A 13,592-nucleotide genomic window follows, 5' to 3' on the forward strand; every position below is an offset into this window, starting at 1 on the left:
TAGGAGAAGAGGAAAGGGCTCCTGACTGACTTGTACAAGATCAGTCACAGGCAACGTGGATAAGTGATTTAAAAATAAGACCCCTTATGTTAAAACACAAGCACAAGTGGCTGTCTTTGAAATTTCATAGTGATAAACAGCAGAACATAAGGGAGATTGCAATGTGCATAGAGGGGAATGCATTTTGGGGACACTTAGGAGTTGTGTGTAGGAAGCAGGTGTATTCAGGAAGGATGTGAACTTTCACACGAAGGACCCAGGACCGAAAAGGTAATTCGTGGGTATAACAGGGACAGGAAGAGATTCCCCTGGAGCATCCTTCAAAATGATGGGTAACAGGACTTTGATCTCTTTGGATTTGGAGAGTTAGAGGTTCCTTTGTTCCAAAGAAGTTTATCCACTTTACTGAACCCTGGCTAGCACTGCTGCTCCAAGTTAGAATCGTGATATTTGTATTGATTTGGCATGTCGACAAGCCAGACAGAAAGAGGTTTTTGGACGTGCTAAGATTCTAAAAGTGTTGCTAAGTTTGTCCCTGAGACACCTTCACACTTCATTATTTAGTGACGTGGGGAACCCTGGCTTATATATAAATCATGAAGCATCACGCATCTGCAGCTTAGTGGCCTCATTTATGAACATTCCATCCAGTGCCAGAGCTGAAACTCTAAAAATTGGATTTTTACAGCTTGAATATTTGTGACTGTATGTTGGACAGTTACATTCCCAGGATTCTTGTTTCATAATAAACTTTGAAAAATAAAATAAATCTCTTGAGTACTGGTAAATTGATATCCCATTCAAGGAATGTACAATAATTGTACTGCTTGGTAAATCAACTTGAAAAACTTTACAAACTCTGTATCATCTGCAAATGGAAGATTTTCCAAAGACCACATGAAACCCTCATTCAAGAACTTATTTTCAAAACAGAAACAGACTCACAGACATAGAAAACAAATTTATGGTTACCTAGGGGAAAGGGGGTGGAAAGGGATAAATTGGGAGTTCGAGATTTGCAAATTCTAACCACTATATATAAAATAGATGAACAACAAGTTCATACTGTACAGCACAGGGAGCTATATTCAATATCTTGTAGTAACTTATGGTGAAAAATAATATGAAAACAAGAATATGTATGTTCATGTATGACTGAAGCATTGTGCCGTATACCAGAAATTGACACAACACTGTAAACTGACTATACTTCAATTAAAAAAAAAATATATATATATATACACACACAAAAGCAAACAAACAAAAAAAGATTCCCTACTTCCATGCTACACCACCGTTAGTTAAGTCAATACTTGGTACTAATGGTTTGAGGTATTGACTGTTTTCTGAAAAGTTAAATGGAACCATTTAGAGTTTTATAAAACCCTCTTGTTTGACAATTGCTTTCATCTTGTTTATCAGGATTTACTCTGGTGAAGCTATAGTCTTACTTAAAGTGTTAAATTTAAAAGGAAAACTCTCAAGGTAATCTATTCAACTAGATACTATGGTAGAAAAAAAATGATGAATATTAGCCGCAAGTCAGATTTTACAAACGCTCATGAAGTGTTTGCTAAAATACCCTGAGTCTCTGTTTGATGGCTGTTCTGTAAGGCTGATACAGTTTCAGAGATGTTGAGCATGACTTATAACATGCAGAAATACAGTTAGATTTTATAGGTGCTTCTTCATTTTTATATTTTAGCAACACAGGTGAATTAAACAATAGGGTTTAATGCTATTCTTCTGGAGTAAGTCTGACAGAGTTTACCATTAAGGTGAGAAAAGTAAATCAGTTTTGTGGAAATTAAAAAAAAATCAAGTGTAGTAAAGGAGAAATAGAAAGTACAGTTTTGCAGTCAAGTATACATTTAGGAATGAATCTCGGTTTCGTATTCAGGCACCATCGGTGTCTGGTGACGTGAGCTTGGGTTGGTCTCTGTGAGCCCCCTGCTTCTCCTTTAGGGAGACGCTGATGGCTGAATCCCCAGTGCTTGTAGAAGGACACTTACTACGTTTACAGAATGACATCTGCTCACAAACGCAGTATGTGATTGGTGGCCAGTAGGTGTGCGTTTCCTCAGTAGGGATTCGAATGGACATGCGCTTTTCCAGATCTGAGCCTTATTCCTGTGCGTGACTCGTCATGGTGTGCCTGCCCCCATCACCCGAGTCCTGAGGATGCTTCCAGTGTTTGCGTTTGACAGGTTGATCCTAAACCTCTTCTCCCAAGTGCCCAGCAGGCAACGTATCTCCGGGGAAGCCTCAGCTGGAATTTGGCATCTCTGTGCACAACAGTTCCCCACCTCTTCTTGGCCCACCCAGCATCTTTTGCCTCCCCCCTAAAATATCAAAGCTGTTTTGAGGGTGAGGTGAGGGACAAGGACAGGAATAGTCACCTCCCCTCCAATCCTGGAAGTCCTACTCCTTCTGCAGGTCTCGTAATAACCATTCAAACAGTAGTTCATGCCACGCGTCCAATCATAACAGGAATGGAGGCTGCCAGGACCTGTGAGACTGGCCCCCGTCTCTAAGGGGCTTGGGATTTTGCAGAAACGCAGGTAACCCAGGAGGGACAAAAAAGTGAAACCCGCCTGAGGCCAGCTGGTCACAAGCCCAGAGAAACTGTCCGTCCTTGGAACACACCCTGATCCAGGCTAAAAGCGGGTCATTTGGTTCTAAAGAAAATAAAACTCAAGATTTTAAAAAATATTTAGACGAAATAACTCAACACTGCCTTTCAATCTGGAAAACAAAGACCAGTTCTGATTAGAAACGCCCAAGAAAAGAAATGACCCCACGACCATTTGTCTCTCTCAAGTCAGCAGAAACCCTGAACACTGTTCCCCAAAAAGGAAGGCGTGCTCATTTCTCTTTTCAAACTAAAAACCTGGAAAACGTCCGGGGGCTTCGAAATTGAGAAAAACATAGAAGAGGCCCCAAAAGACTATTCGTAAGATGAAGAAAATCCATACTCTCTATAAGTCACAAGCCACCGCTACAGGCAACTCAGAATAAAGATGGCAATTATAATATTCTCCACATTCAATCTGCCACAGCGAATCTTAACCCTACTTAGGGTTGCCGTTACTTCCAAGTAGAAAGAGTGATGTGCAGGCAATTAACAAATAACAAGGGATAGAAAATAGAATTTTTTTTTCCAACAAAGTGTGACCAACACAGAAAAATGCTTGTGCAAACAACAGCCATTTGAAATCATAGGTGGGATTGAATTAAGGCAGGAAAAAGCTAAGGAGATCATGAGAGGGAAAGATAATGCTATCAATTGCCAAATCTTCATATCGTACCACGTTTTGAAAAAAAAAATCTGGTAACGTTCTTTTCCTAAACCAAAAGAGACATGAGCTAACAAGTCATTTGGTGCGTGAGTTTCTGGTCCACTCTGGGTGCCTTTTTCTCTCTGTCCTGTCCCCCTTTTGGGGACAGCCTTTCACTTATGCTGTGGGGTCAAGAGCTTGGACCTCGTCAGGTGGAAGGGTTTTGTGTTTTGTTTTTTTGTATTTTTTTTCACAACTTGGCACACACTGTCCTTTGCTTCCAAGCTGAAGATTGTCTATAAAGGCAGAATAATTCTCAATTTTCTATTTGTATTTTAATCCTTTTAAATATCTTCAAAACTTGCATGGAGGCAGTCAAGCCAAGTGGCTTGAAAGTCAGACCAGATTCCCAGGCCAAGATTCACAAGCTGGGCAACTTTGGACCAGTTATATATCTGAGCTGGTTCCACCATGACAAGGTCTGGAAGGTGCCCGGTAGGTAATAAACAAATAAGTGAGTAAATTAATACATACTCAGTAAATCAACACGTTCTCACCAAAAATCAGGCTTCGGTGGTGTGTTTCTGTTTTTATAGATGACAGAACTGAGACTCCCTCAGTGTATTACCCACATTACCAGAAAAGGAGGAAAATGCTAAAGTTTTTGCAACAGACACCCTAATTTCCCTCGATACTGGAGTCACGCTGGAGATGGAGCTCATACATGGTCTAATTATTTCTGAATGGGCACTCAGCAGTTATGAAGCCACCAACAATCTGGATACAGGAAAACGACATAGACGTTCACTGGGTACCATTAGCGCGTCTCAGTTGCATGCATCTGATGAGAAAAGATGTCCTACCCAGATGCCGTCTTCCTGTTTGTACTGTTTCCAGTTGCGCCCCGTGTCGCTGAACATCAGGCTGTAGCTCGTCACCCAGTCAGAGCTGCCGTATCTTCCCTGCGTGGCCACGGCCGTGACCTCCACCCTGCTTCCAAGGTCCATCTGGAGCCACTGCTGAGCGTTGGAGTCCGCTGGGGACCAGCCGCCAGTTCCTGGAAGACAATCAACCAGAGAGAGCTGGAGCAACATCTCACACAGCGACAGCCTCACCTCGCAGAGAAACAAAACCCTGTTCAGCTAAGATGTCTTTATCCCCTCAGACATGCTCCACCCCTCTTCTTAGACCCCTGGTACTTCTTGACCCAATTTCCATTCTCCTCCTCCATCTAATTCCCTTTCAGAGTTTAAGGTTCATCTCCAATGCTGTCTCCTCTGTGGTTCTTCTTCTCTGTCTCAGCTGTCAGAGTTGTCATTTTCTGGATTCCTAATACAATTTGTTTCATTTGTCTTTATTTCTTTTACAACCTTCTCTTTTAACATGTCCTATACCTTCTGCCTGACTGATCTCGCCTTCCTTCCTTCTTTTCTTTTTTCTTTTTCATCCCTTGCTCTCCCTTCACTGATCCTTATCGCTCTCCAGATACAAGCAGCACATGCACTGAGGACCTGACATTTTGCTGTGGACACAAAGAAAACTGGTCATGGACTATGCCTTTGAGAGACTGGCGTTCATTCATTGAGCATATGTTCATTGAGTACCAGGAGTGGGTGAGGACTGAAGAGAGAGAGAGAGCGGCAGACAAAAATGTGTGATGTGATGCTGAAGGAAAGCTTTCAGAGAGGTAAATGGAAGGGACAAGAGGACAGAAAGGCTCAGTAGGTGACCAGAATGCACTAAAGACTGTCACAGTGGAGCTGAAGCGAACATGGTCATTTCCTGAGCCAACAGGCGTGATGGAGAAAAAGTTGATGAGATGAACCTGGGCGAAGCATCTCAGAGAGATGTGAGAGAGCATGAGCACCCCTGGATCTCCCTGTGGGTCCATGTATCTGACATCCAGGAACGTTCCAATATGCAATGGAAGGTTTTGGGGCCCCAGAATTACATGACACCATGGAACTTCATAGATCAATCTCAGCTGCTGCTTCTTTGGAAGACTTGGGGTCTAAGTTTTCTGTTTTTATTTCATATTTGAATAAAGAGGTCATTATTCATTCTTACTGACCCAAGAGTTCTCAAAATGCCTGAATCCAGAGTGGAACATATTGCAGGATGTCTCTGCCAGCCATGGTTGGAGTGAGACCATGAAACCCATCCCTTGATTGAGAACTTTGCTCAGGGTGTCAGGTTGGATGGTTCATTGAATTTTCAATTGGGAGGCATTAATCAATAAATTCCTCTTTGTTTCAACACAAGTCATTGAAAAACATTTTAGTGATGTCCCAGTCTACTTTCTTGCTATCTCGGAAGGAGTCAGTTGGACCTCTTCTTGGTCCTGAGGAATTTCTGAACCCCAACTGGCTCCCCACTGCAGAGACAGCTTGTCATTATCTGGGAGTGGAAACGTGGACACGAGTGACAGAGAATATGAGTGGGGCCCCACTCTGGCCAAAGGACACAGCCTACATGTTATGGGTCAATTTTACCCTCATCAACAGCTGTGCTATTATGCTTCTGTTTGACAAATGTTCAACAAATCTAAGAAGATTCAGATGCAGGAAAAGGCAGAGAAGCTGTACGCTCAGCACCAACCGTGGAATGTCTTTATTAAGTGTTTTGCAAGACAGAAATACAGTCACAGACACTGCCAGTTGTGCTTAATACCCATTCCCTCTCCCTTCTGCTGTAATATACCTGTAGTGGGAGAATGGCTGGGCTGCGCTTTTCAGCACTCAATACAATTAGAGCTATGGCCAGATGGACACTTCTCCCCAGTAAAAATGTGAGTAGGGGGTGATCTGTCACCTGCAAACCGTTGGGTCTCTTCCCCTCTTGCTTTCCCAGTCTACTACTGATGGGTGCAGCCGACAAGGACGTAGCTGAATGCTGAACCAGGTCATGGAAAGATGCTGGATGCCTACGTCATCCCAAGTCAACTGCACTCTGAAGGAGAACTCATTCTTGTTTTGGTGAAGCTATTGTGCCCTGGAACGTGTCTGATACTGCAGTTGTCCTAGCTTAATGCTTGTACAAGGTCTGGTGGAGTAAACAGAACCGTCACATGTTACAGTGGGGGAAACCGAGACCCTGCAATTTTAGAACACCTGGCACTCAGGTTTCAGGTACGGCCATTTGAAACTATTATATAAGGGGGGAAAAAAGCTTCTAAAAAGCCTAAAAACCAATAAGGAGGGGAGGCACTGGGAGGAGACATCTGGACAGGGATTTCGAGATGCGAGTTCCCAAGTACAATTTTACCAACTGATTCTGTCTTCACCTGTGTGCCCACAGTTCCCAGTCCATTCTGCTCTCTCCCAATTTCTCAAAGCCAACAGGGAGGCATAAGGAGGAGGAGATACCACACTACCAAGAAATCTAAGATTATTCAGAACCTACTCTTTATTTCTCCGTCATCTCTCCTGCTGCCCGTTTCATGAGGCCTCTTTCTTCTCAAGGGAAAAAAGCCAAGTTGTGTAAATGATATGATCTCAACAACATGAAACTCTGACACAAAGAGAAATGTGTATGGTGACTTCTTCTGGGGGGTGAAAATCGGAGAGATTTAATCCTTTGATCCTTTCACATGTAACGTGTTTTCTAGCGTCAGTATGTCTTCCTTTTATAAACTGAGACTCATTTTTTACATGTTTATTGCGTTAAGAATGTATGTCGCAGTTTGACAGCTGGGCGGTATAACATGGAATTCTTTGTTTGAGCATCAATATTTCTTTAAATTACTAAACTTAATTTAATTAATTTAAATTATTAAACTCAAACCTTAACTATTTCTCTTTATCCCTTCTTGTCCACAACTAGACTTCCCAGTCAGGCTTTAGAGCTTTTCCTTCATTTATTCTAATTATTCTGATCACATTTGCATATGATAAACTGTATGCTAATATGAAAGAAAGAAAAGGCAACAAGGAACCCTCGCAGCCGCCTTGCAAAGGATAAAAATCACAAAAGACTGACCCAAACCAAAGTGAAACCAAATGGAAACAAAACCAAAAGGGAGAGTTAATGCTAAAACTATTTCTTCAAATCTGTCTAAAGAAAATCACATCTTCCATTTGCCCACAGTAAGGACCTTAGCTTATGAATCCACTGAAATAAACCCAAATGGACTGGCTGCTTTTAACGTTCATTAACACATCAAGTCAAGAATTTTCCAAACCCAGGGGCTTCAGCCTTAGCTGGAAAAGCGGAGGCACGCTCTCTGGGTGATAATTGCCGAGGACTCTTCCTCTGCTGTGGGAGATGCTCCCGCATTACAGCTAATAGGCAAGACGCCCTGGGTTGCCTTGGTTGCTACGGCAAACATTTTTTTATTGCTTCCCCCAAACAATAAATGTGTTTTCACAGATGACGAGAGTAGCCTGAAGACACTATTTGCAGTTGCTCTAAAGACATGCTGTGCCCACACTAGCTTTCTGTCTCCGGATTATTCTCTAAATCGGGGTGTCACATACAAGCAGACACTTGCGTTTGGCAAGTTGCTGGTGTGAACGCAGGCAGCCCCCTCTGGAACTGTGGCTGTGGTACCAGTGACCATTAACCGCAATTCCCATAAATCTGTAGTCTGAGCAGAATGAAATTTAATAGAATTTTAGAGGAAAATAATAAATTTAAGGGAAAAATCATCCCCTCTCAGATTTCTGTAGCATCTAAGACATGGGACCCTGGATGACTTGCAGACGGGAACTTAGTTCATACTTTCCACACCCCAAGCATCACACCTTACATCCAACATGACTTCACTTGAAGGAGAAGATGTAGCTTAAAGCCCAGAGACCTGGTCCGAGACCCAGCTCTGCCCCTGAGGTTGGATGAGATGAGATTCTCAAATGTCCTCGAACCATCAGAAACACCTGGCAGGCTTGCAAAGGTGACGAGTCCCTTGGCTCACACCTGGGTAACTGACCCAGGCGCCTGACCTGGGAATCTGTATTTTTAGAAAGGTGCTTGCAGCATGCTGAGTGGTCTGGGAAGCAGGGGGTGAGATAACCTCTAAAGTTTTGGCTCCACTATTTCATGAATAGTCGCTGTGTTACGTACTTATTTAGTGATCCAAGAGTTAGCTTATGTCCGACAAGCTAGTCTTGATTATTATGAACAAAAAATAGTAACTGGAAATCACCTCTGGATCTAAAGATGGACACTTGTCTCCAAGTTGATCCCCTCCTCCCCACACACCCAAACACAGATGGATACTTAAAGTCAGACTTAGAATTGCCAAGGACATCTAAACATTTGTGAACTCAGAAGTGCCCATCTTTGCTCTTACTTGGGACACTTTTCACGCTCAGTTAGCCCTCTTGCTTCTCACCATCACCCCGCTTCCACATGCCTTCGGGGTGTTGGTTCATTCACGATAGCAGGTGACAGTTGGATTGTCCTTGCTTAGTATTTGGCAATGCCCCAGGCACTTGGCAGACATCCACTCATCAGCATCACAGGAGATCTACCTGATAAGGATTATCATCGTTATCCCCATTTGACAGGAGGGAAGACCAAGGCCAGAATGATGGGGCAGCTTTTCCAAGATCATGCAATAGGTAAGTGGTAGAATACAGGACTCAAACCCAGAAAACACGCTCAGAGCCCAAGCTCTTCACTGCTCAGCTCCACAGCCTCGCAGCAGCGAGGACAGAGCACCCCACCCTCCTCCTTCCTCTTCATAACAGCAACTCTCCCTAGAGACATGATTAACACTTCACATCTCTTTCAGAACCTCGCTAGATTCTCATAGCCATCAGCAATAGCATTTTTGCTGGGAGGTACTGGGGATTAAATCTAGGACCTCCTGCATGTTAGACTTGCGCTCTACCACTGAGCTCCACCCCCAACCCCCCCCGATCGTATCTCTAACTTCTATTTACTAGAGACTAAACCAGGCTTAAATAGTCACTTAGCATACCCAGATTAAGTGGGGAGAGTGTTCTCCAACCCAGTTCTGCAAATCTCTCGTCCCTGCCTGAGATTTTAACCTGGACCAGTGACCAGAGCAAACAGAAAGTCATGCTTATGGAGAATTCTAAGCAAAGTTTAATGTAGGCAAGAGGTCCACTTCCCCGCTCAGCCCTCTATACCCTGGTGCTTACACTTAACTTCGCATGCTACGGTAAAACAGGAAAATTGGAAGATAACGCAGAAATTCCTCAGCTGCTACCCTTACTTCCATGTCTATCTCAGTAAAAGAAATGAGAATTGATTAATGTCACACCCTGGAAATGGCACGAAACAGATAGGCATGTCTTTTCTAAGCCATATTTTACAACTGTCATTCAAAAAAAAAAAAAGAGCGAATTTAGTACAGGACCAACAGGACTAAAATAATCACATACACATAGCATTTTCAAGCCTCAGCCGGGCCATTTTTAAAAACCCTAAAATAAACCCTGAAGAGAGCGGGTTTCCTGGGCACGTGTTTCTCCCCAGATTTGCACACAGCCCTAAAAAACCCACAGGAGCCTTTCCACAAATGACTGGGAGTTTAGATTGAATTATTAGCTGCATTGCTAATTATTAAACAGGCAGTACTTCTGTGAGCACAGATCTGAGATTTTGGAGGGGACAAAGTTACCTAGTGATGGTGATGAGTAAGGTGGACTCACCTATAAATATTTAACTTTATACAGCAAGGGTGAGAGCAGAAACAACATTCACAAACAGGCCCGTAGTGCCCGGGAGGGCTTCTTGTGCCTTCACTCTGAGCATCGTTACGAACGGTTTGTAACAGGACCTGCATCTGGGCAGGGACTTCTGAGGCTGGGAGGCTGCTGGCTGGAACACTGGGCATCCCGCCTTTGCATCTGGGCACGTGGGGCAGGACCGAGGTGCTGTGGGATGGCCCTGGGCAGGGCTCCTACACCTGTATCTGCACAATTATTTAGGGACTAGGGAGCCTTTTAGGAGAAAAGTAAGTGGGAATTTGACCAACTACCCTGTGAGCTTCAAAATGGGTAAAAACCTGTAGGAAAACCTGGAGTGGCCCTGTTGAGGCCAGTCTGCAGGAGAAAATAAAGGAGATCATAAGACTCATGTAAAGGAGGGGAGTCTGGATCTGAATGAGACCCAAGTATCGTAGTTAAGGCTGCTTCAAGGGCAGGCAGTGTCAGGTGGGGGCTGGGGACCGGGCACGCGCTGTGTATGACAGTCTGGGTTCCCACTTCCCAATTATGAGACATGGATTTGAGTGTAAGTAGTTCATCTGGGATCTGCCCCCAGGAAGCTGGTGAGGGCCGTGGAGATGGGACAGAGAAGGAAGGGGAGCCAGTCCACGGCGCATCGGCAAACCAGCCATTCCTGCGGGTGAGTCAGTCCCACTGATGCAGGATGTACTTCAGGGTTATAGCAACAGAGCAGGAGGAAACTGGGGTCAAACATTGACTGAAGGCTGCTGGAGGGCTCGGCAGTGTTTAAAGCACAGAGAAAACCCTGGGACAGAGAAGGGAAGGTGTGATTCGTTGTTGGGGTTGGAAGTGGCTCTACTGGGGAGACATGTAGGGCTCAACTCTGATCCTCTTGAGCAGGTGGATTCATTCCCCAGCTGCTGTGCTGACAACTAGAACTGTTTCCTCCTCCAGGGATTTGCCCTTGACCACACAGAAGCCTTTTGGCCTGGGAAGCTACCACTTCTCATCCCCATCCTGGCCAGTGACTGATTGATACAAGGTTCAAATGATGGTTCCCAATGCCTCAAGGCGGGCTGACATTTATGGTCCAATCAGTGGTCCAGAACGTCCTCTTGGCATCCAAAGGAAGCTAGACTTCAGTGGAGACCACACATCTTGCTAGCTTCCCATCCCTCAACTCCACCACCTACCTGCACAACCTGTCTCCGGAGATCATGCACGCCCCACCGATAATTTGAACAGAACGTCCCATCTCAACTCAACTTTTAAGATTTTGTTCTTGTGTTGAAGTGAGGAAAGCCAAGGATCAGGGTACCATGGCCTCTGAGACAGTGCATGTACTTGGCCACACACTTGTCTGCCTGCCGTGTTTATGGAAGAGAGCTGGACTGTTACTCTGAAGGGTTCTGACACTCATTCCTCGGACAGTGTCTCTGTGATGTCTTCCTATAACTCTCTTCCCTCGGGAAGGCTGGAGCCTTTAAGGGCCTCAAGGATCAGAAAAATCTACCTGGCTGCACATTTCACAGTTCCAAAGTTACACAAGAAGTGAGGAAGGTCAGCAACAGGACATTTTGGAATGTAGAAAATTTGAAGTTCAGTCCCAAGAAGGACATTTCAAATGTGCCCCTTGGCAGGTCAAGGACCAGTGCACAGACCCATAAAAACACCTAGGCATTTTTAGAAACTTAGGGGAGAGGGTCATGAGTATAAAACTTGAAAAGACTAGAACTACACTGTTCAATATGGTAGCCACATGTGGCTACTGAAATTTAATTTTTCTTTAACTTAAATGAAAACTTCAGCTCCTTGGTAGCATTAGCCATATTTCAATAGCCATGCGTAGCTGGTAGCTATGGTGTCCCAGCACAGCTATGGAATATTCCATCCTTGGAGAAATTTCTATTGATGAGAACTGCTCTAGAATTTCTCTTGTAAAATGGTGGAAGCTGAGTTCTCTCTTAATTCGGCAAATCAATACAATTTAATTCTCTTCATCCTAGAGGCCTGGAGAATTTTTAGTGGATTATTTTTTCTTATTTAATGAATGTAAGATTTTTGAGCTCTATCTATGCATAATGCAGTCTAGAAGACGGAGCAGGCAGATAAGACACTCCTCCTGAGTGCATAGAGAAAAAGTCAGCTCTCCCAAAATCTTTGAAGGGAAAACAGAGAAACAGAGTTGAAAGTCATTAAACTGCAGATCTCATAGTGTTGGCCTTGCCACTTGGCACTTCTCTTTCATGAACAGCATATGTTTTGCCCATTTACTTTGGTTTCCTGAGGCCATTTTGTTTGAAGGACAGTGTCCAGACTATGTCTGGAATCTGAGTGGAAAGGGTCATCTTCTATCTACTCTGTGACTTTGAGAAGTGATTTCTATGAAAACAACACAGTTAGTGTCTATTTTATGAAGCATCAAAGATCAAGATTATATACATCAGCTCACAGATTTCAGGCCTTGGGCACAAAATGGGTAAATACTTGAGTATTTTTTCTTTTTTAATTTAATTTTATTTAATCTTTTTATTTATTTATTTATTTATTTATTTATTTATTTATTTATTTATTTATCTATTTATTTATCTATTTATTTATTTATTGGAGTGTAGTCAGTTACACTGGGTCCATTTCTGATGTACAGCATAATGAAGAGTTTTTTTTAATGTGGAGTTTTTAATTGTTACTACAAGCCTGTCATCTTGGGATTATAAAAAAGAATTCTGGCATTAGTTCAAACTTCCATCAGGAAATTACCCTTTTGATTGGAAGATGTGTAATATGACCCTACAATGTAGCAAGAGGTACAGCCTAAGAGAGAGAGGAAAGAAAGAGATGCAATCATTTATTCTCTTACTCCATATCATTATTAGTTTAAAGCCAGTCAAGATAATTCCATCACCCTTGACTGTGATTGGATTCAGAACCGAACATACGACCAGATACAGGTAATTGGACATGAAGGAGCACCTGCTGGTGATGCAGCAGAAGAGTGGGTGAGTGGGCTTGGGTCCTGGGAGAGTTTCACTGCCCCAAAGAGTGGTTCCCAGCCTTCAGCACATCACAATCACATAGGGAGCTTGGAAAAATAGGGATGTCTAGGTCCTACTGGCAGAGTTTCTGGTTCAGGTGGTGTGGAACTGAATCCAGACAATCTGTGTTTTCTAAAAAATTCCTAGGTGATGCCCACCATACTACCATTCTGAGGAATTACAAGTCAATGTCTTAAAAGCAAGCCATAAGAGGCCATGGTCTCTTTGTTTCCCACATTGTTGTGTCTGGCTGAGAGGCTGGGCAGCTTTCTTAGCTCTAGAAGGATGCTGACACCGAGGCTGGCGTTGTTGAACTGAATTCCCCAGCTCTGAAGCCTTTCACGTAGAGTAGTAACTTTTATGTTTAATTCTTATTAAAATGTAAAACGGAGCACAGATACAGGAAAATCTCACCAAACACATTTAACTTAAGTTATTACAAGGTAAACAACCCTGCAACCACCATACTGTTCAAGAAAAAGAAATAGGCACTCAATTTCCATGTCTAGTGTCAATAATTTAATATTTTTCCAAGCTAGTGAATTTTCTTATGCTGGTGAGTTTTCTGTCACTTGCCCACAAAATTACCCTGACAAAGCTGTCTCAGGAATATCTGTCTGCTCTGGATGTTTGGGTGGAAG

At 43.3% G+C, this 13,592-nt stretch overlaps 1 protein-coding gene across 1 annotated transcript in view; it reads right to left on the bottom strand.

Moving 5' to 3' along the window:
- The window catches only part of CNTNAP5 (contactin associated protein family member 5), a 730,584-nt gene that overhangs the window by 544,550 nt on the left and 172,442 nt on the right, over nt 1–13,592 (bottom strand). The window contains exon 3 of the mRNA XM_072960805.1: nt 4,142–4,335. Within this exon, the coding sequence (XP_072816906.1) occupies nt 4,142–4,335 (194 nt within the window). The remainder of the gene's footprint in view (nt 1–4,141; nt 4,336–13,592) is intronic.

Source organism: Vicugna pacos, chromosome 5 (genome assembly GCF_048564905.1).
Source record: "Vicugna pacos chromosome 5, VicPac4, whole genome shotgun sequence".
NCBI classification, from domain to species: Eukaryota; Metazoa; Chordata; class Mammalia; order Artiodactyla; family Camelidae; genus Vicugna; species Vicugna pacos.